This window comes from Ciconia boyciana, chromosome 7 (assembly GCF_034638445.1).
Source record: "Ciconia boyciana chromosome 7, ASM3463844v1, whole genome shotgun sequence".
Taxonomy (NCBI): Eukaryota; Metazoa; Chordata; class Aves; order Ciconiiformes; family Ciconiidae; genus Ciconia; species Ciconia boyciana.
The window spans coordinates 46,824,049-46,851,898 of NC_132940.1; the positions used below are offsets into that span (position 1 = coordinate 46,824,049).

The following is a 27,850-nucleotide window of genomic DNA, read 5'->3' on the forward strand; positions in this document are numbered from 1 at the left end:
TGCTCAAGATACTGCAGGGCCGAAGCACAGCGGCTGCTCAGCCAAGCCACCAGCCAAAACAGCCTCTATCTAATGAATTCTTAACTGAGGTCTTAATAGAAAATGAATACTGACAGGATATAATTATGTATTAAGCAATCATAATATTTTGCTAAAGCAAATGAATGGGTAAAATATGCCCACCGACTTAGTGTAACTGAATTTTTCCCATTTGAGGAACCAGAAAAGGAGTGGCAAGGTGGTTGCACCATGCTTTGCTACAGCCGTATCTCAAGCTCCAGTGCGGGGCCTCATCTTCTGTAGCCTCAGCTCTACAAACCAGTCTGTATTTCAGCATTGCTGGCATTGCTTTTGGATCAGGAGTGGCCTCAAAAAGCACAGTCATGTCAGTAGAAGAGACATTACCATTAAAGACCTTCTGGAGAGGCAGTAAACTGCCTCATTATATCCAGTATCTGCATCATTATAGCTGTATCAGAATGAATACTATGCTTAGGAAAAAGGGAATAAACACCCACTGCCTGGGCCGTTACCAGGAGAGCATCACCCAGCTAGAGAGTGGGGTGGAAGCAATACACTTGTGCTGCTGAGAGATAACTTAATTACAACAATCCACCTTCACCACCTCACAAGAATATCCCGTGTGCGTGGAGAAGCAGGGGAAAGGCAGGGTCCTTCCTTTTAGGTCTTAAATGATGGAGTCTGAGGAGCTGGGGAAGTGGGAATCTGGAGTTACCTGGAAAGGGCAAAGTGAAAATTTGGACACATTTTGAAGCAGAAAATCTGTAATTTTGTAGAGGTTATTTTTAAGGAACAAAATGCAATTGGAGACAATAGGACTGGGGGTTTTTGTTGTTGTTTGCTTTTTTCCCCAGACAATTGTATTTTAGAAAATATCCCTTTACTCCCAATCTTAAAGCTTTGGCCCGATTTTTGATCCCTGTCTCAGTGAGATGAACAAGTTTTGCTGTCTCAGTGCTGCTGGAACACATTGGAGTCATCTCATATTTGAAACGATGAGCGATGGCGTTCATGTGAGCGCACAGTATTCCCAAAAGATGCGAGCAAGATCACTGCAAATCGTATTGGGAAGAACTTCATCAGCCAAGGGCAGTCCCCAAACCGGGGGCGAGGAGGGGAGGCTTTTAGCCTTCTTTTAACTCTTCAGGGCCAGCTGTAGGAATTTCTTAATGTGCCAAGCTAATGGGTTTGGCATTGGCTGTGGAGGCAGAGCGGGGTCTCCTCCTGGTGTAATGCATACTCCCTGTCTCCAGCCAGCGACGGGGGCTTGGGGAAGCAGACAGTCACTCAAGAGCCACGGCTGATGCTGTGACAACCTTACTGGTACTGCCGCTTCTGCTGCCCTGCGTTAAAGCCATAATGCCCTGTGCCAGCCGGTATGGCGGGTAGCATACAGGGAGAAGTCAAAAGGTCACTTTTTATGACCAAAAAGAAACCTGAAAGTTGTTTCTGTAAACAAAGTATATTGTTTTTTCCCCCTCGATACACTGCTTCAGTGTTGATGCATTTATTGTTGATTACACCACCCTCAGGAGAGGGTACTCTGTAGCCCCCACCCTGCTCCTTTGCTGTGCTGTATCTCAGGTTTTTTACCACCACCATTAATCCTGAGATTATTTTAAATATTTTTGGCTCATAAACAAACAATGTATTGGCATCACTTTACACGCTGTGGCACTACAGTCCTCATGGGATGAAACTGAGTAACCTATAGGAGTGGAAAGCAAATAAGATATTTCTGTTTAGGAGAGCGAGTAGCATCTCACACTGTAAGTGAAAACGCGAAGGGAAACGCAATACGAGGCAATACGAGACAGAATAGGAAAAGCGTTGTTTCTGCTTTGACTGGAAACATCAGGGAAGACACTTGAGTGCCACCACGTTGGGGGTGGTGGTTCGATGTTCTGCGGCCTTTTGTGAGTGTTTACATCTCCAACTGTGGTTTCAATGGGAAGAGCATAGAACAGTCTTGCCTTCAGAAAGCCAGACCACGCGCTTGTGCAATCCTAAACCAAATTGTGCTCTAAGACCTCGTGAAACAAAAACCCAGCCCAGCGCAAGAACGGCAGCAGCGGTGCTGCTATCCACGGACCGCTCTGCTGCCGTGCTTCCTCGCTGATGGGCAGAAAGCACTTTGAAGTGCCCCCGTCCTGCATCCCAGGCACCGCATCCAACGGGATTTTTGCCTCAGTTGTCTTTCTTTATGTACCTGTAGCACAGGAAAATGAAGGGCTTGCAGCGTTAGAAAGCCAATGCTGGCCCGTTCTTGAGGTAGCAAAGCAAAATGACAGCTTTCTAGTTAAAATCGACCGGAGCGAGGCCTCCCTTGTGCGGAACCTGGGCAGATGCTCGTCGCTGTGGGGGAGGCAGGGGGGTGCTGTGCGGGAGCAGGTCTGAGCTGCATGGCGGCGGGGGGACTTTTGGGGAGGGATGGAGCCTGTGGAGGACTGCCGCGGGACTTGTTAGTGCTGAGGGAGCTGGAGCACCCCAGCAGGGAAATGGGAGGTTTTAAGCTTTGCCAGTAGTGCTGCACCTTGAGCAAAATCCTGCCCTCATTTGAAAATGCCTTTATAATTGCGGGTTTGGCGAGAGGCTAATCTGTTTACACAGGCAGACAGGCAAGAATGTGCTTCCTGGGAGTGCTAACAGCAGCTCCGCCGCCAGGAAAAGCTAAGGTCCCGCTCCTGGGTGCACAGTAGGGAGAGTCCAGGAAAGCAGTTTTTCCTCACAGAAATCAGAGCCATCCCTCCTCTTCCCATCTTCTCCTTAGTGTAACAGGCGAGGGGGGAAATAATGAACTCTGCACTGCTAAATGTCTTCGTAAAGAGTTGGTCTTGGACTCGCCCACCTCTCCTGGGTGTTCAGAAAATCAAACCTCTGCCCGTGCATACCAGAACCAAAGGGAGTCAGTACTGATGGGCTGTGGCTGGCTATGTCCCACGCTCTCCAGCAGCTTCTAGTAAGGAGTCTCCAAAATGAGAAGCCCATATATTGGTGGATGGGGGGGAAAAACAGTATAAACCACTAGTGTCCAAACTTTTTTGATCATGCACTCCTATAAGTAAAAAATTTTTTACCATGCACACCCAATATATGTATATTTATGAATTATATACATGTATTACTATACTGATAAATACATTATAAAACATACAGAAAAATAGAAATTAAAAAAAGGATGAGATAAGGATTAAACAAACGCTACTTTTAAAATATATATCTATTTATTATTTTACTTACTAGTGGTGCAGAAGTATTTTCTTCCCACAGCCTGATGGGTTGCCTTGCACACCCACTTTGGAGACCACTGGTATAAGCCGCTGGCTGGGAGCAGAGCTGGTTATCTGGGTCCTGCCTGAAAACTACAGGGGCCGTGTTCCTGTGTTGGGGCTGAGTGGGAGGATAACAAAATTCAGAAAACTTTAATCAGGTTTGTAAATAGAGGGTGTCTGCGCTCCGGCCAGGAACTGCTGGAGTCAGCTGGGTAAATCTGAGCAAAGCATTTGTTAGGGGAATGTTAATGTTTGGTTAAATGTCTTCAATGGGAACAGAAAAGCATGTGAACAGCTTTTGAATTTCACTCCTTAATCACACATGGAGGGGGTATTGAGATGTCAGGACTTTTTTCTTTTAATATGAAGTGGGCAAATAGTGAGGTAGGAAGTGGAGGTGCACAGAGGTGATGGGATTTCTGAGCATCGGTGCTGGAAGCAAGCCCCAGCTCTTTCGTGTCGATGCAGTTACTTACTGTTAGGCCAAAACATGCCTGTGCGTGTAAAGTTATAATCTAAAAATCTTGATGTTGTGAAATATTGACACCTAATGGTATTTTACATATTAGACATCTGTGAACAACTTTGTGTATGTCCATGGCTATCCTCATGTCATGGATGAGGGGATAAATGTAAGTGGAAATTTGTATTAGGCATATGCAAAATGGCTCTGGGAGTTCCTTGAAACCAAATGTGCTGTGAACCTATTGCCTGGAAGTTGTAAACAGCTAGAGTTCAGCCATACTGGAGTAATGCATTTACCAGAAAGTCATTAAATATTTCTGTTGTGAAAAAGTGCCCTCGTTCCTGCCTAACTATAAATGAAGTTTTCATAAATAATTCATTTTTGACTGTGACCAAACATGGTGGTAGTCAACTGTCATGACTCAGTGAAAAAGATACAATCTTGAGAAGAGGACGTTTCTGTCTGCGATTAACTCTAGCTTTTGCAGAGCATTTCATGGTCAGAATACAAATTCTGCTGCCTCCTGAGCAAGACGGGGAGAGCAGCATGGGGAAATTTGTTATATTGCTTTTTATCTGGCTGCTCTCATACAGACAGCTTTTGTTAGGGGTTAGCTTTTGTCTCCTTTCCCAGCCTTGAGGTCGACAACAATCAAGTTCTCAAAACACCTTATTTGCCTCTGTTAATAAATTAGGTTTTAACTATGTGCTTGCCTCGGGCATTTAACTACAAGCTGGATTTCAGAGGCTTGGGCAACAAATTTCTCCTTGATGTATGCTTGCCCGGCGGTGCCTACCTCTCGCCGCAGTCGGCAGAAATCATGGCACCATGTCCCGCAGCTCTGCATTTTTCTCCCCTGGAGCCTGTGTTCCTGGACTGGGTGCTCGTCTCTGACAAAAGACAGCATCTTCCCATTTATGCAAAGCAAGTGATAATCCTACTGATATGATGAAACTACTTGTAGGATTATGGGAGGGGAAGGGTTTGTATGAAGGCAGTTTACTGTGCTATTGTCCCTGAGATGGAGTTGTGCATGTGCCTTCTCCGCTGAGGTCGTAGGCGCAGAGTGCCCTTAAAACATGAAAGCAGGTGAGGGGAAGAATCTCAGTTGCTCAGGGGAAAAACATGAGTCAATAGATATATTCACAGGGACAAGGCTAAGGATGGGTTCACAGATTATCACGTTTTGTTTAGCACAAGCTTTGGGTTGTCACTGTGCATGAGCAGTGCCATCGCTGTGAATTCAGGGCGTTCCTCTGCTGCTGTGTGCTCACGAATGCAGATACCGGTCTCTTATCATCACCCGAGAATATCTGTTTTACCTTCCAGGTCTCACAAAGCTTTTAAACGTGATCTTTTTGCAGGACGTGATCGGCGGAGCACTGATTTCGGCTGTGCTGCTCGTGCTCTTGTATCCTGCGTGGGACATGATAGATCACTTGCTGTTAACTAGTCCCTTCTGTCCACTGCTTTCCATAGTTGTGCCTCTTGTCTTATGTTACAACTACCCCAAACTAGACTATTACAGCCCTACCAGGGGAGACACCACTACTATCTTAGGAGCAGGAGCTGGAGCAACTGTGGGATTTTGGTTAAATAACCAGTATGCCACGCCAGCCTACACCAGCGCAAATTTTCAGCTTGGATTTCCTCTGATTACCAGTAAAATAGCGGTGGTTGTGCTAGCCAGGTTCTTCGTAGGGATCTTTGTCGTTCTACTGACACGCCAGCTCATGAAGAGTGTGGTCCTTGGCATGCTGGGTTATCGGTACAAGTTTCCCATTGGTGACCTGGAAGCCCGAAGACGACTGGAAGTTGAAGTGCCGTATAAATTTATAACGTACTCCTCAGTTGGCTTCAGTGCTACTGTGATTGTGCCGCTGCTGCACGAGCTGTTAGGATTGATGTGAGTGCAGCGCCTTCCTTCCTCACAAAATCATGTATGGCACCACCATTTCAGAGATGCGATGAGTCGATCAAGGCTGGTAACTTGACCAAAAAGTGTTTTGTGCCTTTCTGCACTGGCCTAAAATACCCAATTTGGAAGAGTCATGGGAATCGCTGTACACACATAACTTCGGGTTAGAAATTGCTGACCCCACTGTGTCCCATAATTAGAGACCCCTGGCCCAGATGACTAAAGATGACAAGCACAGAGTACAAAGCCAAAATCCCTGCCAGAGCACAGAAGCGACTGGTTTGCCATGGGGTCGGGGGTGCCGGGAAGCATGGCTGTGCCTGTGGGACGCTGGCCCCGTGGGCTGCAAAACTGCCTGCCTGGCCATGGGTTGCTTCTGCTGAAGAAGGAGAGCAAGCCAAGGAAAGGCTCATGCTTGGGGCACAGGGGACTGAGCGGCTGGTGAGGTGGGGGAAGAGGCAACCAGCCAAGAGCGAAGCGCCGTCCTTGGGGTGTGCAGAGCTCTGTCTGCACCCCACTATTCCCTGAGGACCAGGGGCGAAGGAATAGTGGCCGAAGATGGGAAGGTGATGTGGAGATGGAGGGAGGTGGAGGCTTTTCAAGTGCTGGCACCTTCCCGCTGTCGGGCTTTGGTGGGAGTGTCCTGCTGGCCAAGACAGCAGGTTTCTTCAGCAACCAGCATCAGCAGGGATCAGAGGTGGCCACGCTTGGGTACGGCTGTGCATTTCCCTAAAGATATCTGATGATTATTTTACTTGTCGCTTGTCATAGCGTCTTCTGACAGCACCGCCAGACCTGGCTAGTTCTGTGTGTATGGTTTCACCCACTGCAATCCTTTAAAAAAAACAACAAAAAAGTAAAACAGAAGAAAGAAAAATCCAACACAAAACATTTTAAGTGATTTATAACAAATCCATGTTGAATAGTAATAAGAAAGCCTCCACTAAAAGATCCTTTAGCTACATACAATCGAGCAGAGTTACCACAATGTTGAGGCTTGTGTTCAAACTGTTTAACTCTGATTTAGCTTCTCTGTCTAGGAGATGGGACAAAGCCCCTCCTATCGTGCAGGGGCTTGGTGACAAGTAGTGTCCTTAAACCACATGGTGGAAGGAGCTGAGTGGTGACTCTGGTGACTACAACGTGTGGTTATGACAAGATGCCATCATTTTCTGGTGCTGCACGGCATTACGGTTGGTCTTCCATGCATCTTGCAATACCGTGTATACACTTGTAGAATAGCAGTTGAGGAGTGTTCATAGGAGGGTCGTCGCTGTAACTCAGGCTGCTTATTTTAAAAAAAAAAAAGTATCTGCTGTTGGACCAATGAGCTGTTGAGATATACAGCGGTGAATGTGGTCTGCTTGGCTGGAAAAATGTAACACACTATAACTGCAGAGCTTCAAGCATGGCCCCTGTGCCTTTCCCTGGCAGAACGTACATAAAAGCCAGCTTTTTAACCACGTACGCTTGTCTTCCTGGCTGCAAGAAAAATTAACCTGAAGAATGTAAAGGAGATGCTTTGCCATCAGTTTGACTGCTTAGATAAACATAATCCAGTTAAAAAAAACGTAGCTGGGAGTTTTGTATGAGGAGCTGGAGGCGTGCACATGAAAGAGCCATGCAATTTTAAAACCAGGTTGGTAGTGTCCAGAAGAAATGCAGGCAGAAATTTTGACCATTTTTAGATTTTCCCAGGCTGTGGATAAACTGTTTTAATCAAGCTGTGTGGACTTTACATGTGCATGCAAGCAGCTTCAATGAGTCTTTCAGCAGGGCATGTGCCCGCGCACACGTGCCCTTTGGCAAGTGCTGGACTCGGGCCACCAAAGCCACGGGGTCCCATCCTCAGTCTCCCTCCCTTCCACACACCACAGAAGCGCTGCCGTCAGGCCTTAAAACACCTTTAAACACCTTCTGTTAAGGGTGCTTTATGATGTACGGCTGCAGGGCAGAGTTGAAGCCCTGTGGAGGGACCACATCACACGGGACGGGACCAAAATTGGGAAAAAACTTGACAGCAAGCTGAGTGTTGAACCTGTGGGGTGAAATCAGTTGGTCCCAAGAAAGGCATGGTTTGACTGGGACATTCATGCAGCTTTATCTGTAAAATTTCTGTTCTGAATCACAGCTATTTTACGCTATGAAAATTTTATAAATTATATATAAATGCTTGGATTTATAAAGTATGTGCACAGGTATTTTTATCTTTTATAGCATTCACCTGCATGTGATTCATGCAATACATGCAAACTGTACTTGGTTCAAATTTTAAAATGTACCTATTTTACAAAATTTGGTGTTTTGCTGTTCATTTTGCATCCTCTGTTGCTACTTGTAAAGGACTGATGTAAGGGGAATGAGTTGCAGTTTAAGAAGCCTCCCAAATGCAACCACCCACCTCTCTTCCCAAGCTGGCCCACTTGCATCCCCTCGTCCCCTGCTCAGTCTAGCTGCCAGCTTTGGCTCCTCCAAGCTCAGCAGCAACATCCTGCTTTTTTAAAAACAAAAAAAAAGACTACTGAGCTACTCACAACTATTTGTTACATCCTTTGCAAACGAAAACGTGCGAGTTGCTGTGTCATCGGTGATAGGGGACACGGGCATCTGCAGTCTTCTTCACCTGCAATATCTACCTCTTAATAGACTAAACAGTTAATTGGAAGCCAAATTTGATTTTAAATGAATATATGCAATTATAGCATGAAATCCCATAAACTGCAGAATATTCCATGTTCATTGAGGAGCCTAACAAGGTTTTGTTGTCAAGGATGTGTATTTGAAACCGAGTGGGGCCATGTCTTCCCCTCAGCATCACATCCTGGCTTGAAGTGGCATGCCCATGGACCCCCAGGTGCTCACAGCTGATTGGGGTGAGCCCCGATTGCTGCAGCATCTCTGACCTGGCTGGGACCAGGCAAGGCTTTCAGCTGAGCTTTGTGCTGAGGCCGCGCTCGTGGGATGCTCACATTCCCACAGGGCCAGGCTTGAAAAGGCAAGTCCTCTGACAAGGTAAGACACGCCACCCTTCCTGTATTTCACTAACCTGAAACACCAGGTCCTTGCTGCAATCCAGTGTGTGTCTTTGCTGTCTTTGGAAATGCTCCCCACGTCTTCATCCCTGCGGTTTGGGTGCCTCTGCATCTCCAGTGTGACAGTAGAAAATGAGGTTTTGCGGCTGGTTTGCTGGTCGTGTTCTGTACTCGGTACCACAAAGGCATCAGCTGAATCCTCTTGAGTAGGCATTCTTGGTTTTTAGAGTGAAACACTGCCTTTGATGTGAATGGGGTAGGAGATAACTTCCAGATACAGGGCATCAGCCTTGGACCCTGGGCTGGTGACTTCTCCTCGGTACTGTACTGTACATCCTGGTCCAGTGCTACAGCTCTCCGTCCTGTGCCCTTCTTCAGCTGGAGGGGTGGTGCCAAGACAGTCTCTTTCTAAATTTCCTTCGTTACGCTGTCAAGAGGGATGGAGCAGGCACCTCACCCTTAGCTTAGTCCACTCTGTCCTGCCTTGAGGCTGCCTCCTCCTGACGTGCTCACTCTGCAAGCCGCTTTCCAGGCGCATGGTGCCGATCCAGGCTTCCTCCTGTCGCAGGGCATCTCTGTGTGCCGGTCCCCCAGCACAGAACCAGCTACTCAAGGCAGCAGCAAAATGTTACCGCAGCCCTTGGTGGGAATTAAAAACCAAACCAGCAAGCACTGAATTTGCATGTTTTAATCTTCCAGCAGTAACTTTGTCATGACCCCAGTCTCCTCATCCTTCCAAGCTTCTGGGTAAAACTGCAAGCAGGCTTCCAGGTTGCTTTTCTGGATACAGGTGATTTGATTTAGGGGACAGAAAAAAAGAAAATAGTTTCATTTTTAATCTTTCTACTGCCTGCTGCAAGTAGAAGTTAGGAAATATGGGTACATCTCTGAACAGGGTGGAATTGTGGCTCTAGCAGCGGGTGGGATCTTCCACATTTGCTAAAATGTGTAAAGCATGACCCTCGTTTGCTGCCAGACGAGCTCCTTGCTCCTGTCGGAGCGCATTGCTTCCCCTGCTGCCTGCGTGGGACCATGCTTGCCGCTCAGCCCGTGGGCATGGCCTGCCGGCCGTCCCCGCTGCCACTCCGCTTGCCTTCCCTCGCGCCGGGCTTGGTTTCAAGGTGGCCGGGCGGTCAGAGGTGCCGTGTGTGCCCGAGGCCGTGATCCCACGGCAGTCTCCTGGCAGGACCCGTTGCTTTTGCTTGGCCTGTTCCATATTCACCTGCCAAACCGAGAATGATTTAAATTGCAAGCAAGCACGCTACCAGCCCAGAGATGGAAAGAGTCACAAGCATTACCTTTACATAAACACTCACAGGCGAGAGCAACAGTGACCTGCAAGCACGGAGCCGTGTTGCTGGGAGCTGGAGCCAGGCTGTCTCGGGGTTCTGCTGTTTGGAAAAGCACCTTTGCAGGACCGAAGCACAGCAAGGACAAACCCAAAAGTCAGTACTCTTGTCCAGCTGAAATGAACCCAGCAGTCACCCAGACAGCACATTAAAATGGGCTTTGACCTCTGTCACCAGTTCTCTAGCCTTTTGTGCTCGTGTTCAGATCCCGAGCTATGACCCAGCAGGAACGGGCCAAAAGTAATTCATAATTGGGGACCACTAGTGAAAACTCCAATGTCCAACTCTTCCTTAAAGAAATACTCAAAGTTCAAAAGATGTTCAAAAATTGCTCAAAAGTCACCACCATCAGCACACAGTGTTTCCTTTGCAAGAGACCATAGCTACGCCAAAGGGTAAAAGCAAAATTGTAATGCTCACGGTGGCTCGCTCTAGCGCAAAGCTCTGTGTTAGATACCTTACTAAATACAGCTATGAGCAAGCTGTAAATATCAGAGAATTGGTTTGGGGCTACGAAAGACAACGTCCTGCAATAAATACGCTAGACTTGTATGAAGTGTCCCACTTGTCAGGATTCACAGCTAATGCTGAACACAGCACTACAGAGCACTACAGCAAAGCTTGAATTTCAGAGCTACAGCAGCCTCTGCAAGGCTGCTGGCACCGTGTCTAGCTGTGAGAGGGGTTGGTGGCTCTGAAGAGGCTTTTTAACCTTTCTCTCAATTCTCTTCCTCTACTTTTAGCAAGTAATGCTACTTCCCCAGGACAGAGCTAATGCCCTGCTTGTGGAGCACTTAGCTACCGACACACAGGCAAATGGTATGAAAAAGAAGTGATCCCTAAAAGCCTCACAACACATACCACTGCAGCTCAAGCCCTTAGTCCCAGCCTAATCTGGTCTTTACACTCAAAGGACAGTAATTCATGGGAGAATTGGGACACCCAAAGAGTCAAAAAATCTTGTGTAGAGAAATATATTTAGTGCACGCAAATATGCCTGTACTCTGCTGAAATGCAGATCTGCCTCATTGTCATCCTAATCCCCATGCATGACACACTAATGAACAGGGAGTTTTAATACTTACCATCTGCGTTACAGATTGCTTCCCACACTGCGAGCTTGCTTGGTTACAGTTGTGTAGGCATCATGGAGAGATATATCCTGCAAACGACAAGCTGGCTAATCCCTAGGGAGACTTTAAAATGTGAGCTGCAGTTTTCTCACTCTCCGTGGGCACTGGAGTCAGTCGTGCAACGTATGGCAATAGCTATATTCTCATTTCACATCTGTCATGCAGAGATAATTAAAATCTATACTTCCATCTGAGGGGAACTGTAGGGTTTCCAGATGGGTAAGTGTACTGCATTTTTCATACTGGATTAACACTTGCACCAAAAAGCCTTGCCTGTTGCCCTCCCACCTGTTAAGATTACCGACAAGGCTACCATCGAAAAGCCATCATGGGTCCAGCAACAGGGAACTGCGCAGACATGCATCTCATAAAACTATGAGCCTACCTTACCCTCACCATTGCATATGTCTTCTTGTTGAGCCAGTAATTGTAACACCCTTCTCCAGCATCACCCAGATGTCCACCCTGGGACGGTCCCCTTCTGGGATCAGGGGCTATCTGTCTCTCACAATGGAAACGAGCCACAGCGTATTGGCCTAATGCAAAATACTCGCTATTGTTAGCCTGCAACATTAGCAAGGGTTATAATATCACAAATGAGGGATAGCCTCATTAGCAAGCCAGTAAAGAGCCTGCTTCAGTGTACTGAGCTGGCCACCCACTCAGTGACATTACACCAGGAGGGATGTATTGGGCATCGCCTGCTGGATGGAGCTTCTCAGTTTCCCAGACAGCAGAGGCACAATGTGCCAGGCTGTAGCATAACTGCTGCCAGAAAGCCACCTAGAGGAGAAGCCTGACCTACGAGAGGTTTTCATATATTGTCAGGGGCAAAACTGCAAGAAAAGTAAAACTGTCCGAAAGCCGCGTGGTCCCTGCTGCGCAGCTGGGGTTCAGAAAGCCACTGGTAGGGCTACGTGAGTGCAGTGGGACCACGCTAACTTCTGGAGGCAAATATGCCAGCCTCAGTCGGACAAAGGCTTTGATATTTTTCAGCTCTTCATGCAAAAGACCACTGGCATATGCTCTTAAATGTATTTCCCCAATTTGGTTTGGAGCTTCAAAAACCACTAGGCTTACATCAACCATGAAAAAATTTAATGCCACCCCCTCCCCTTTCTGAATTTAGAATGATAAAGGTTCAACAGTTATGTCTGGAGTAGGGAAGCAGATATTACACATATCTTGCTTACAAAATAGCTCTGTTTTTCATGAAACAAGTTTATTTTCCTCCCCCAGCCACTGATGAGCACATGACAACCGTACAGAATAAAAGCTCAACTCCTTAGTTCTGCTCACATTCACTCAACATTTGCTCTAATCAATTATCTTATTTCATGCAATAAGAAAAGAATGAGATTCCTGTTATGCAGCCATAATCAGTTACAGTATGAAGCTGTGTCTGTGGAACATTTCTGATTTTGAAAACTAATCATGTGCTCTGTCATTACATTTCTCTTGTAAAACACTGGGCTTTTACCCAACTTCTTCCCCCCCCCCCCCCAAATATCGAGGGCATGGTCTAGTCCAAGATGCCACATTCTTACCCTGCAGAAACTAGCCAAATTACACTGTAAAGAACGTATTTACCCAGGGAGCCAGGCTCTGTTTTTCTAGTTTATTGGAATATAAAAGTATAAGCACATGTCCCCCGGAGAGAAGAGCAGAGAGTGCTGCATGTGACAGTGGATGGCTGTAGGAGGATAAAAGTCCTGTCTTCACACGAAGGGTTCAATATTGATCTCTAGGGCAGAGCATGGCATGGTGAGCTCAAACTTGGTGATAACATCGGGGTGTAGGACTCCAAGTTTCCCAATGCTTTGACCTTTGGCAAAAATCTCAGCACAGCGACCAGGAAAGAAAGCAGGGCCTGTAAAGAAAGTGAGATAAAAATCAATATTTCTCTGGGCCAAGGAAGTCAATAGGCATTTAACATGGAGAACAAAGCTCTCAGTATTAAACACTTCTCGGTGCTGAGATGCTAAGAAGGGGCTCTCACTTTCTTACATTAACAGTTGTCATGATTGATAGAGAATGAGGAAATACTTTGAGTTAAAAATAAAATGTGAAGCCCAAATCGTGGGCATTTTTCACACTCTAGTTTTTTTGACTAAGTTACTCCTGTAATAGAAATTAGCACAAATAAGTCAAGTCAGAGGACTACTGAAATGAATAACTTTTGCAGGCTTTAGGCTATTTAACACCTGAATGTTTCCCACCTTACTCTGCTTAAGGAAATAAAGCTTGCTGTCATCTAAGGGGTAAGCAGGCATGTCACACTTGATTACATGTCACATAATTAGAAACAACCTACATTCCTCATCTGGAGAAGAGCTTTTAAGCAGTTTCATATACACTGTAAAACTGTGGAACAATGAACAACTCAAAGGAAGTCGAAGATCATCTTCCTCTTACCTCAAACCAAGCCCCAGGTTTTAAATGTTATTTGTGAGTTTAAAAAAAAAAAGAAAAAAAAAGTAATTGAATCGGTGATGAAGAACTTGGAGGAGCCGTGCAGACTTTTTTACAGAAAGCCCTTCCTACTTGGGAACTTACCTGTGCATGGTGGCTACACCAGCAATACATTCAAGCTTGTCTGTAACAGCTACACTTGCATTTTTTTTGTCTCTGTCCTGAGGTGAGTGGCATTTTGACCTGATAGCCCTTCAAAAGACAAAACCAAACCAGCAAGCTGCAGCTTCTGAAGCCACCTCTTTCATAACAAGTGTGTGGAAGCAAGGCATGGTGCGCAGGACCTTGTGCTGCAGATGATGCTGTGAACTCAAAAGTGGAAAGGGGAGAGGATGAAGCAAGGCCACTGAATCCTACTGTGGATTCAGGAAAGCTGCCTCCACCATGTTTTTAATGCTACTGCCCTTGCAGGGAGGGAAGGGCTCTTTACTAGATTCCCACTCAGAAGTTAAACAAGTTGGCAGGGAGAGCATCGGGCACCAGTCAGCTTCCCTGCCCTCACCCCCTGCTCTGCATCTTTATCTCAATAGGCTAAAATCCAACAAAGCATCTTCTACAAGAAGAGCTGGTTATTGGGTATGCGTGAGGTTGCATCAGTGCGGATGAGAAACATCCCTGCTCTACGTGCTTCTGTGCCACTATGAAGACAACAGCTGAGGAGCTGCTTCCAGTTCTGCTCCCTGCCTGCTACTGACACAGCACTCAGCCCTTCAGCATCCTCTGCATCCTGCAAAGGGACTGCAAGAATTTCCTAATGGCAACTTACTCTCTGGTTGCTCCAAATGCTATTTAAGGTTCAGGATCAGCCCAGGACATTTTACTGCATTTACAAGGAGCTATTTAAAAAAGGCAATAAAGGGCCAAATTAACCTCAAACGTCAGGAATGACACTCTGATCACTCTGATCATGACACTCATGACACTCTGATCACTAGTGGTCAAGCCCAGAGATATATTCTTTGTTAGCTCCCCAACAGAAATAGTTTATTTAAGAAGTCTCCTGTGAGGTTTGTAGTCACAACTTGCAGCTACAAGAATAAGAACAGCGATTCGGTTTTTTTCTTGTCCAACTTGCTGCAAGTGCGAATTAAGTTAAACGTGTACTTCAGTTTGGGCTGCCTTGTGAAATCTGATGGTGGTAGTAAATGATCACCGTAACATTACCTAAAGACTGTTTGAAAAAATATTCAGAACCAGTATCTTTTAAATCATCCAGTTCCAGTCTTAGCTACGAGCCCAAACCAAATACTTACACTGCAGGTACAAAAGTGACATTATCTAGCCCCTGGATGTTACTGGCATGTGACTCTAGCCAAACAGACACTTGCCGCTGCCAAGCTGCGCTATTCAAAACAAGTGTTAAAATAAAACTTGACAAAACAAATTTAGAAAAGAAACAAATGCCACACATACAGATCACTCTGCAGATTGTGGGTGAAAACATAACCTAAAAATAAAGTACCCTTGCAGTTAGTGGTAAAGGCTTTCCTATTTGTGAATAAAGCTGGTATTGTACCAAGGATGTGAGCAGCACAGTGACATTCTTTTAGAAACTTGACTGTAAGCTTAAACTGGCACAAGAGCAAGAACCAAGCAGAAGTTAACAATGTTGGCATGGTACCCCACTATAAAATTATAGGAAAAAAGAGCTTTGACAATATGGTTACTTAAAAAGCTGTGAGTCTGACTTGTCTGTTCTTCTGAGCTGCCTTGTGTGTAGCCTTGGGAAAGTTACTTTATCTTCTTGCACATCTAGACCAAATTATATCATGAGACTTAACTGTTTTTAAACTTGTAGACATCTGGATGGGGTCTAAAATAATACTGCACTCAGTCAATGAGTCATCAAAACTGTGAAACAATTTTATGTTTTCAGGCACAAAAAATGCTCTGCTATCCGGGCATCACAAGTTATCGGTCTCCCAGTCAGAAGTTAGGTAGAAGGTGGACGGGTAGCAGAGGGACTTGAAGCCTTACCCAACCCTCACATCCACCACTACTGACCTTCCCTAGAAGGTTCACTTCAGTAGAAGTTCCCTTGCATTTAACTAAGTAATATGCATTTGTGATAAATTTTGAAAACTGATGGCAATTCATGACATTGTATCAGAAGCTATGAAGTGGCTTAATGATTATGGCATAAAATGAAGAGTTATGTTAGCTAGAATCTTAACACCGATAAAATTTATCCCTTCTTACCATGAGCTTACAGCACAGCTTCATAACACAAGTGAACTGAATCAGTGAATCACCACCGCCAAAAGCAAGGTGGTGGCTCTCCACCTGCAGAGGGGAGGAGAGTGGGACAAGCTGTTGATTTGGCTGAAACCTTTACCATGAAACCATACATTCAGTGTGGCTCTGAATACACTGCTCCAGGCTATGGGTTAGGCATTCAGCCACATTTTCCATCTCATATGCAGCAACCAATGCTGGACCATGATGTTATTTATTTTACTTTGCACTCCCTTGCAGTGAAGAGGTAAATATATAATTAATATCAAGGGGGAACGTTTAGCTCCCCAAAGTGCAGGAAGCAAATCACCTCTACGTTTCTAGTTAAGCTAACCCTGAAATGTTGGTTACTTCACAGTGCAGTCACTAGTGTGTCTGGTCCTTTGCAGACATGGCACTTGCAGGGTATAATTCTGTGACTGGAAGAGATCAGACAATAAGCAAATAAAAATGAAAGAACCTGTTAAAAGCTTTAGGGTCCCCATCTGTCCATCTAACACTTGGCTCTTACACCAAAGAAACATGAGCTGCGGAATAGGTTTACAGAGAGTTTATGAACTCTGGTTAATAATGAAACTATTATTATGATAATTGGCTGCACTATAGAATGTTTCAAAGTATATTCCTGCCTGCCAAAAGGGCCTCCAGACTGCATCCCACAGATGGGGGATCTAAGGTCTTCCTCATCTTAGTGACTCTCCCTTTGACCATACACGTGGTAAGGCAAGGAAGTTGGCTCATGACTGAGACTGGGTGTTGTTGGTCCATGTATCTCTGCCAGGGCACCAAATGTAAATTTCACATCAAAAAATGCAGACATTGAAAAGGAAGAACATAAAGAAAGAAAAAACTCAGAAGTAACATGAAAAATCTGAGCAGAAAGGGGGGAAAAGAGAAATGAGCATTTTGCAGCCAGGAGTGCTTTGACTGACCAACCACGACTACAAAAGGAGACCTGAGCTGGAGGAACCTCACTGTGCTGATGACAAGCCACGGGTTGCAGGAGGATCTGAGCAACCCACAGAGCAGGACAGGAAACCTACAGGATTTGTCAAAATAACCAGGAAACAAAGGTAAGGATTTTTTTTTCCCCTGATTCATATGTTTCTTGTATTATCAAGTAAATAGCAATGGTGTTTTAGATTTCTAGCAAAGCTTGTGTTACGGACTGGACTATCACGTTAACTCTTGAAGTAAAGTATAAAACTTCAGAGTGAGAGTCAAGGCTGTATGAAAGACGTGTTTATGCTACTTGCGCATATGGGGATCAGCAAAAAAACCACGCGCTATTATCTTGTTCGAATAAATCACACCATAAGCTGAAGCCCAGTGCTCTTAAGCTTCAGTAAAGACCTGATGCCAAAAGGAGTCTAAAGGGTGCCTTCCCGAAAAGTTAGCAGCTGTGACCCGCAGCTTTTGAGCGGGAGTTCAAAGTTGACAATAGAGTTTGTCCTATCTGTGTATGTAATAGCATCAAGAATGGTATGGTTGTGAAGAGCATGGTTTTCCTGAAGAAAGCTTTCACTAGTCAAGCAGTCACCAAAGCACAGCTGGAGGCACCATTATCAGTAGGTGTGCTAGGAAGGGACTGTGTTTGCTGCTGGTGCAATTATATTGAAGGGCTGCTCTTGTAGGTCTGGTTGGTTGTACCATCAAGTACATCAAGAGCCAAAATTCGTTTAAAAATTGTAGTTTACTATACCATCTATTTTAAGGATAACAGATTTATCACTCTTGATATAGTTAATCCTTTCTGCTCTGCACACAAATAGTACTTCATAAACTTCACCTTGAAATCTAATTAGAGATCATATTGTCCTTGCTGATAGAGACCTATACAATGCCAGAGGAAGCCAGAAGGTCTAGCAATGGAAATCCACCTCTTAATATGTCAACATTATAACTGGTAGTTACAAGAAGGGGTGGGGTGAAATACAATATGCGTTCCTAAAGAAGAGATGCCAAAGCCAGCCAGGTCTTATGCTGACATACTACACGCAAGCGAAAGACAAAAGCTACTTCTCGTGGCTGCAAGTAAGAATTTAATTCCCAATGTTCAGTGATGTAGAAATAATACCTTTAATTAAGGCTTCTGTAGTATGTCCTCAAAATCTGTAATTGCCGCTCTGTATTCAGGCAACAGGGCCACTTCGATTGCTTTGGGGTAATTCTTTGGCCAATAATCCAATAGAGCATGTAGTCTTTAACACATTTTCTGGCTAATTGACCCTCAAAGAGCTCCAAGGTCCCTGCACTCTTTGTTGTCAAACACCTTGCACAGTTTCTTTTCTCTACCTTACTCTCTCTCCTTCTCAAAAAGAAATAGATTAAAGTAGTATTATAGGCCGACAGTTGTACTAAGCCTTCAAACCCACTCGTTTGTTCCTATAATTTGAAGGAACATCGGAAGCTGAAGCTTAAGAAGGTAATAGAGCAGAGCTCACCTGGCCTCTGAAGTCTTTCATCTTAATTCTCCATCCCCTTAGTCACTCCAGCTGCCCTTTCACTACCTCAGCCTGACTGGTGGAGTATTTTACCTGTGCTACATTGGATGGAATTTAGTTTTGTGAGGCTAGATGTTGTTTTTCTTTTTAGGATCAGGTTCTTCACATTTTTGACTAATTCCCTCTTTTGGCAGATACACTCAAATGCAAAGTCACAGGACACTATCAGACCAGTCAGTATTTTAAAAGGCAACTACCTTTTCTTGCCCATGTGCGCAGTGCAGTCAGGGTCCCAGAGCCTCATGCAAAGCAATAGCAACCTCAAAATTGTATCTTGTCATGGGATGACTTACCTTTAGCTAATTTTTAAAATCACAGAGATGTCAAATCTTGCATGATTTTTGGAACATACTGAGAGACCAACTGCTCTTTTAAGTTGCACATTGTCAGCAGTTCTTCCCCCATATATTCTCATGCCTAGAAAAACCATACTTTGGGATCAGTGGTGTATTTATTAACTTTAGTTTCCTGGTTTGTAACTCCTGACTAAAGCCATGCCAGAACAACCTCCACTCCCCAGATCACACCTAACTGTAATGACATGTCAGGAAATTCAAATCAGTACAGTCAAATTTAAGGTAAGCACCTTATTTTTTTCCCCCCAAAGAAAATAATTAACGCTTGAAACGATGACAGAAGAAATATCTGTATGATATGAACAAATATGTCCTCTGTCTGAAGGACATCTTTCATTCTGATTTCTTCCTATGTTTCCTCAAAAGCCTCCACATACAGGGCAGAGCAGAAGAGGGTAAAGGGACAATCAATTATTTACCTGGACTGGTACACTGAATATCCAAAAATAGAGTTGAATACTAGAGTCCTTGTGCAGACAATGAGGGTAGGGAATAGGGAGAATCATCCACAAATTTGCAGTGGTCAGTCCATTAATCATCTTCTCATGTTACAACTAAGTCAATGGCTCCATTTTTATTAACTTGTATCTCAGGAAGGGTGTAAGAAAAACTAATTCTTCTATCTCATAAGAACCCTCATATACAACTCTACAACTGAATACATTCTATTCTGTATTTGACTATATTTAAGACTACTTAGGGATCAATGATATTGTTTTACAAATACAAACTTAAAATACACTGTAAACAGTGTGGAAATAATCAGAATACTGCTTGGGTCCAGGGTCAACTGTTGTTAGTCATGTTAAAGTGTGTTGCAGTGATGAACTGGGGACTGGTGTAGCTAGCAATCGCTTTCCTTCATTTGCCTTGAGAACAGAGCCCAACACAGACTTTTAGGCTAGATTTGTTTTTCATTCTTGCTGCAGAGTGCCCCAGGAGCTTTAACAGAGAACGTCTGGTGTTGCTGGACGTCAGGAAGTGGTTCAAGAATGTAACAGGTTTGGACCTCCTCTTTATTCGTCTGTATTATTCTCAGTATTACAGCAGTGTCAAACACCTAAGATTATTTGGGTAAAATCACTGTATTCCTGCCTTTCCTAATGAAAGGTAATATTTGGGTGGATGCTGAGGCTAAGGAAAGCAGACATTTTGTGTAACTGATCTGGGTAACAGGATTTCACATATTCAGTGCTGGAGTACCAGGGTGGCTGCTTAAATAATGTGTACAGAAAAACTTAAGTAGGAAACCTAGAAAGATATCTATCAGATTCCATGTATTTTTCTAGAAATCAGTATTTGTGTATAAAGCTCAATAAATTTGCATTTGTGTGGCAGTTGTGAGAAACAGCAATTCTACACTGGAGTTTAGCTGCACTGTAGACTTACCATTACATAGCTAATCTTTGCTTTTAGGCCAGTTTTATCCGATTTATCCAGACTTATCTGAAATGTTATACTTCATCCTGTCTAAAAGTCACAAACCTAAGCTGATATTGTGTCACAGCTATTTGTAAAACTAGAGAATTCCTAATCCCAAAGAAAGCTTTTTTTTTTTTAAGATGTCTTGCTATTTCACTTAAGTTAGAGAACACAAAGCTTTGAATATTAAAAAACTTAATTTCTTTCTATTCCATGACTGTTTTTATTCCTCTTTAAATATCTAAAGGAATAATTCACCCTTGCAAACACCAAATCTGTCAGACTAGGAAACAATAAACCATATTCTTTACGGTAGGGGGTATAACATACTCTATGTATACACAGTAAGGCAGCAGACTTTAGCTTTTAGGCTCTGTTTTCATACAAGCATTAGAGAATAACAAGAACCAGCACTAAGTCAGTCTGCAAGTCTACTTTAGTATGTCATATTTAGTTTGCATGTTGTTTATTCACTTCATGTCCTAGGCTAAGCTGTCCTCCCCTCCCAATGACTTGACATTACTGGCTGAGATAAATAACAGCCACCCGATGTTATGCTTTCACAGCTAGCACATTTCATGCCTTTTAGAAAACGACTTGACAAACTAGCATGGAGTTATACATAATTAAACAATGAATCTCAGCGGTCACTGGAACTGTTAATCACTTAGTTTTAGCAACTAAGATTTCTGTTGCAAACCAATGCCTTGTGGCTGAAGCACATGGCTGCACCACTAGGAACAGAAATGCTTGAACTGGCTGAATGTGAGCCAGCCCGGTACCAGAAGCAATACTGGGTCTACAACAAATATGGCTATTCTGCTTCTGGACCCAAACAAGGAGGATGTGTGCCTAGTTCATGTACTGGGTTGAGTCTGCAGTAGCTCAGCATTTCTTTGCTATCTATCGTTTCAGCATACAGCATAAGCAATAAGCATACAGCATAAGCAAAGGTAAAGTCAATTCCTCCACCATGGGCAACAGAAATACTATTCTTAGGATCCTGCATTCTAAAAGTTGATCTAAAAGTTTGAGCCAAAATCTTGCAAATTCCTGTTTAAAACTTTATTGCATAAATAAAAGTTAGAAAATGTATGTAAGACTAAATTTGAAGCACTACCCCTCTGCCTCCATATCACAGCTCAAAAATCTGAGCTATCAATTCGGCATGATCACAATTGCTAGCATTAATGTTGTAGTGAAAATGAAAGCATACAGACGCTCAGATGGCCTCTACCCATAGCAGACTGTGCAGGAGGTGAAAAATGAATCAAAGGATGAAGCTGTGGCGCTGGTCAAGGGTAGCACTTCACCAGAGAAGCCAGTGCAACCAGACCTGCACCTTGACCCTCCCTGCTTAGATCACTGCCCCCGTTCACTGAGAAAGGAGATGTGCAATTTGCTGCTATTTCTGCTGCTGGCTTGGATGAATAATTTATTTTCCAGAGAAGGCTTTGCAACATTGAAAATATAGTTTATGATTAAGAAATAATTTTCTATTTCAAAATGTAAGGAGACAGACAGAAAAAATGGAAATGACCTAATTCTATATTATATAATGTAAGCTGTGCCAGACGCTTAAAACTCTTGATGCAAGGAAGATTTTTATCTGTTAAGACTCATTATGATGTATGATTAAAAAAGATAGTTGCGGGGGGGGGGGGGGGGGGGGGGGCAAGAATTAAACTCTGAAGAGGCCTCCCCAGTAAGGAACAGCAGAAGAGCAAAGACTTAATGTCAGGGAGAAGAAATGAACACCTTGAGCTCAGGAACACAAACGCCAATGTTTTAGATGGTTCTGGCAGTTGACAAAAGCTGTTAGAAAATGAAAAGTCTGTTAGGAGAAATGCTACTACTTCTTGGAGCATCCCTACTCTGTCAGAATAAAATGCAATGGGATGAAAAACATTGTAATCTTTATTAGTTAGTACTTGCAAAAAGAGGAAGGTAAGAGAAGATAGCTTGTGTTTCTTTACAAGTTGACTTGACAACCCTCCCCAGAATATTTTTGCAGTTACCATAGATTTTTTCTCCCACTGTTATACCATAGGAAACATACTTCCAAATGAGTCAATTCAAAGGAGTTTCTCTTCTGAAATTAATATTCTGAATCTGAGAAATAAATATGTTCTTTGTTCTCTTACTGAACTTTCTAATTTCATATGTGGGGGAAAAAGCATGTCAACCATTAATTTGGTGATGAAAGTTTAAAAGACACAGAAGTTAAGCCTGTCAAACCTTTTATTATCCTGTGCAGTGCTAAAATAATTTATTCTTCCTCTATCTGATAAATTTTTTTTTTTTTTTGGGGGGGGGGGTGAGGCTTGTGCAAACAAATTATATTTGAAGGGCATTGGGAACATTGAAAAACTTTCAAATGAGGAGCTGAAACGACCATAGGAATGGAAAAAGCCCTCCTCAAACTTCCAATAGCTTCTTTTTTCAGAATAAAGATCAACTGTCTAACACAAAGTTAATGAAATGAGACTTATTTCCAGAAACAAACTATGGGTTTTGCCACAAACTATTTCAGTGTTGTCTGGCATAATAACTGCGTCACTTGCAACAGCAAGACACCTCTGAGATATCCAGTGGTACAGCACGCTGTCAAATTTTGATAAATCAGGTTTCCCTGGAGAAACTCCAGACACTGTAGACTCGCACTTTGGCTAATTAAATAATATAAGCAACTCGCCTGGTTCGTATCTTTGCCAGGTACCTCCTTGGGTGTTAAAATGGTTACAACCAAATTTGAGGCATCAACACTGATATGGGAAGATACTTCATAAGACAGAAATAAACTTAGCCTAAGTTTGTAGGGATTTAGTCCTATAAATCTGAAGTCCTGTATTTACAGGAAGGAAATAAAGAGCAGAGATAATAGACAAAGAGACATTAAGTGAGCAGCCACACCCATTTTATTAGATAATTTCATTTTGAGTTGTTAGAACTGTAGTTCTTCACTTCACTAAGCTCCCTTGATGCTGCAGGGAAAATTGCTCAAGAGAAAAGGATGAGAAATTAATTAGAAATTCATTATATCTCAAAGTAGTGGCCAACACTGGAAAAGCCGCAAGAACTAGTGACAAACATCCGATTTTGCAAGTTGCCTTATAATGAAGCCATTGTAATGATCAGCACTGGAACTCCTGAAATCCCTTGCAGAATCAGAGTAATACATTTAAAAGTACTAAACTCAGTCAGATTTAAAAAACTGTCCTTACCTCTCAGTGTTGTTAATTCATGAAGCTGACTGGGGGGTGGGGTGGGAAACTAAACAGAAGAATAGGAGTGGAAGATCGGGAGATCTTCAAGCATGATTTATTTGATAAACAAGTAGTACTAGTTTCACAACAAAAACTGGGAACATTTTTGGCTAAAACACTACCCATATTTAGTGCTGAAGTGAAAGTGGTCAAAAATCAGAAAAGCTACTTACAGACAAAAACGAGAGAAATAAATTGCACTTCATAAAATGTGATTAATAACAGTGGCTGAAAATTCATCAAGGAAACTGAATAATTTAGGAAAGATTAATGACTGGCAGCAATAAAGACAGCATTAGAAAGATTTTTAAAAATATTGGAAACAAATTGTAGGTAGAGTGTTTTCATCTGCTAACAAGACTGGCTGGACTTTTTGAGACAGAAATGTGTAAGGTTTTAATAAATATTTATTTTCATCTGGGAGTAAAAAAAGGGTATTCTTGAGTATAATAAGATGTCTTCCAGTCCTGAAAAAATGAAGAATATGTTTGGTTACATCTTCCAGGACTAGGATGTTTCTGAGATGCTAGGAGTCTCAGGCACCAGAATTCTGGTGTCTTTCTCAAAGCAAATATCCTGCCTGCTGCTGTTAACTTATAGTAACAATACTGGGAATTCTGTAGTACTAGAAAAATGTTAATGTGGTGCCAGTATTCCAAGGTGGATGATCCAGATTGATCCTGGGTGAGAAAAAATTATTTGGGAATCAGCAAATGTGAAATTCAGAGGACGTGAATACAGTCAATTACCAGCTGATATGTTTTTATTGAAAACAGATGTTGTCACATAAATCACATTATCATCTTTCAAATTACAAGTTTGGTAGCTAAATACAGTTACAAGGATGCAACTGCACCTACAAAGTATCTATTTTTGAATGCCAATTAAATGGATTAAGAATTGACTGATATCTTCTAGTATGTCACAAATGATATTTGGAGGTTTCATAGTAAAATTGGCACACTTCCTTTAGTTTTCTATGAGTAAATACACAATTATTGACATTCATGAACGATGCAATGGCTGCCAAGACAGGCAATTGAAAGGCCAGGATTGCCATTAAGAGCAATCAAGCTACGGTTCCTTAAAATAAAATGGGTATTAATAATGCCAAGTTCAACATGGGTACTAAACATCTGTGTATATTATAGTATCCCAATTTAAACTGATAACCAGAGATAGATGCTGGGGTTCAATTCTATACAAGTAACTCAGAATTAGTCCCAGACTTCCCTCCTCTTGTCTTGTGAATTGAGGTTTACAGTCTATATCTTCTTTTAAAGTTGTTTGTTGTACAATTATTATTATAAAAGCAAATGTTTATTGATGTTCTTAGTTATGGAGATAACTATTACACCTCTAATTTCACAGCTAAACCTTACTAAATGAGAAGCTATTACTATGATTTACTGTGGAATTAAAATTTTATACGCTTTACCACACCTTTCATTTAATTAAATAAGGGCAGTAAAAAGAAGGGAGTGCAATTTCTCCCTTTTTTTTTTTGAAAGACAACTGTCAATTACTGAAGGAAGCAAGACTTAGTATGCATTTATTAAGTACATATTTATGTTGAACACAAAGGGGCTGACTTCCCAGCTTTACTAAACTGTTGATTACCCTAAAAGAATGAATGGCATGAATGTTTACTTAAAAAAACCAAACAAATTCCAAGAGTTAGCTGAAATTCACAAGAATCAATAATGTACAAAGAAGTAGCTCATGTCACAAGCTCACACTATTTAGGGACTGTTTTCACATGAATGAATGCTATTTTATCAAATGTCAATTTTGTCATGCAATGCAGCGGGGCAGACAGTGAAGCAGTATTGATGCACGGATTTACCATTAATATTTTCTCTGAACCTGTCAAATTGCTTCATTTTCATAAAATATGGATATTATTTTCCCTTTTCAAACAGTTTGTGCCCAATTTACTTCCACTTGCAAAGTACAAAGAATCTCAGAAGGTACTGCAAAATCAGGGTTTCTTTCCTTAAATAAGGAACAGTCATTCTAAATGTTATAACGTGAGCGAGGATAACTATAACTTCACACCACTCTGTTGAAGACTGCAATATAGAATCCACTGTCAATATTTACTAAGCCCTTTTTAAATTCTTTTTAGCCTAAGTAAGACTTTACCATGGACCCAAATCCTATTATTAACATCACCTCCTGTGATCATGGTCCTGATTTCTGGAAGAAAACAGTCATGTCAGATGGTCATCTAGAAGCACAAGGTGACCAAAATGTTGCAGAAAACATACCCATTTCTACAGAGATTAAAACTTGAAATTAAGAATACCTTCCAATATAATTATCAGAATGCCTCTAGTTTTCAATTCAAGGGAACTGAAACCAATGAAAGTGAACTAATAAATAAATAATTATATTAAATAAAATTACCTGACAATATATGACCAAATTTCTCTTTCTACCCGTATTTTTATTGCTTAAAAAGTTTGATTTTATTTTTCAATACACATCCATTTATTTTCATTTCAATCCACATCCATTTCAATACATCCATTTCAATACATCCAATTCAATACATACATTCAACACATCCATTTCAATACACATCCAATACATTTATTTTTCTCCTACACATCCATACTGATCTTTAAATTTTATTAATGGTATGGAACTGGCTAAAATTTCAAGAGTTTTATGCAAAAAAATTTATTATGGAGCACATACAAATTAGAGGATTGATGCAATTATCATAGTAGTTTCAATCTATGTTTGATTATGGATGCCTATGCTATAAAACAAATAAAGAAAAAAACCAAAATGCTTTTCTAGGCCAGTAATTGTAGGATTCACTAATGTATCAAAAAGTTCATTCTGTGCATTTTAAAACAATGGGTAGCACTTCAGAATTCTGTCTTTAAAATGTTATAATTTTGTCTATTTAGTGGTAATAAGAAAAAAATGGTTCCATTAGTAACTCTAAGAAACTGAAAAGCATTGAGTGCCAAATGTATGTTGAAATCCTTGAATTCAGTCACTCAAACTCCTCTCTTCCTTAAGGCTGCTCTAAACAGCTCTTCTCCATTTATTACCTAGCTCAGATTACACCAAAGCGTAGTGCAAAGGCCAGGGGAACATCACAATTTCACCCATATTTTCTAGCATCTGTACTTTTTTCACAGGTGTTGCTATAAAGGCAAAAAGGCTCTGACCTTAAGGTCAAATCACAGGGCACTTAGGTGTTGGTAGAACAGAAGGAGCTTAAATAACCATGATTTGCACATATGGACCAAAGAGGACTATAGTACAGGCATTTCATTTTTCAAAGTGAATTTGGAAAAGAGGCAAATATGTGTCCAATACATCTCTATCTATTCTTTGTTGCTCATTTAAAACAACATTTTTTCCCTGTATTGTTTTTCAATAATCACTGGAACTATTTTCATCAGTTACACAAGGAATAAAAACAACTGGACTAAAACCCTACCTTTACACTCTGTTGCTTACTAGTCTCAAGTTTTGCTTACGATCATATACAGAAAAAGGATCTAGGGTCTTTCTAAATCAGAGTCATAGGATAAACCCATTTCTCACTGTACAAATTTTAATTTGGCATAGGCAATAAAAAAGTGTGCTCCATAAAGATACATCTAAAAATCCATGCCATGTGTAATGTCCTGATTTAAAACCTCTGAAGTAACTTGCACTGTTCTTCTGAATTATTTCAGTATGCTGCAGTCTCTTAAGATGTTACAGGATATTTCTTTTTTCACTCAGCAATTGACCTTACTCCATCATCTGCTGACATTTTCTCTCTCACACATGCTTAATTGACAGATTGCCAAGCAAGTTAAAAAAAACAACCAACCAAACAAACAAAATCCCCCAAACTACTTCAACTTCCAACCATCTCTGCAGTCAAGGTCTTTTAAGTTGGTGCAGAGACACTGCATTCACTATGGCACTAGAGTATCAGCCATCTGCATTATTACCAAGGTTAAATTCCAATGTCAGGAGAACTGCAAGGAATCTATATGCCATCCCAGGAGAGTTTCTGAATCACTGGCGAAACAGAAAGTAGTCGGCACTCTTTTTGTCTATAGCCAAAAGCCACAAACTGCTTGTAATATATTGCATATGACAAGGCATAATCCATCCTTTACACTAAATGCATTGTGGAGTAATGTCATGGGAATGTAGGGATTTTTGAATGGGCATTACAAATCCCATGGCATCAGGAATACTAAACAGCAGTAGTATCTTCAAATAACTTCTTCACTGTGTTAGGATTATTCTTTGAGATCTTTTTTTCCAGTTTCTTGAAGCGAGCCATGCGTCGTTGAAACGCTACAGTATAGAATATAAACCACTTGCAAATATTTTCAGTACTACAGCAAACTCTTGATACGTCTATTCAAAAACAAGCTA

At 42.1% G+C, this 27,850-nt stretch overlaps 2 protein-coding genes and 1 long non-coding RNA gene across 4 annotated transcripts in view; 1 reads left to right on the forward strand and 2 right to left on the reverse strand.

The window, feature by feature from the left end:
• The window catches only part of SGPP2 (sphingosine-1-phosphate phosphatase 2), a 37,985-nt gene extending 32,316 nt beyond the window's left edge, over positions 1 to 5,669 (forward strand). Inside the window, exon 5 of the mRNA XM_072868610.1 lies at positions 5,124 to 5,669. Within this exon, the coding sequence (XP_072724711.1) occupies positions 5,124 to 5,669 (546 nt within the window). The remainder of the gene's footprint in view (positions 1 to 5,123) is intronic.
• On the reverse strand, positions 133 to 9,920 carry LOC140654831 (uncharacterized). 2 transcript variants are annotated; one of them, XR_012043542.1, is made up of 4 exons: positions 8,724 to 9,920; positions 4,556 to 6,511; positions 3,262 to 3,411; positions 133 to 736 (listed from the first exon to the last, which is right to left on the reverse strand). It is a non-coding gene; the product is annotated as an uncharacterized lncRNA (long non-coding RNA). The 2 variants fall into 2 exon arrangements; XR_012043541.1 differs by having other exon boundaries at positions 3,262 to 6,511.
• A 2,870-nt stretch (positions 9,921 to 12,790) lies between these two features.
• FARSB (phenylalanyl-tRNA synthetase subunit beta) overlaps positions 12,791 to 27,850 on the reverse strand; it is a 41,449-nt gene continuing 26,389 nt past the window's right edge. Inside the window, exon 17 of the mRNA XM_072867775.1 lies at positions 12,791 to 13,061. Coding sequence (XP_072723876.1) covers positions 12,910 to 13,061 — 152 coding nt within the window. The 3' untranslated portion in view covers positions 12,791 to 12,909. The remainder of the gene's footprint in view (positions 13,062 to 27,850) is intronic.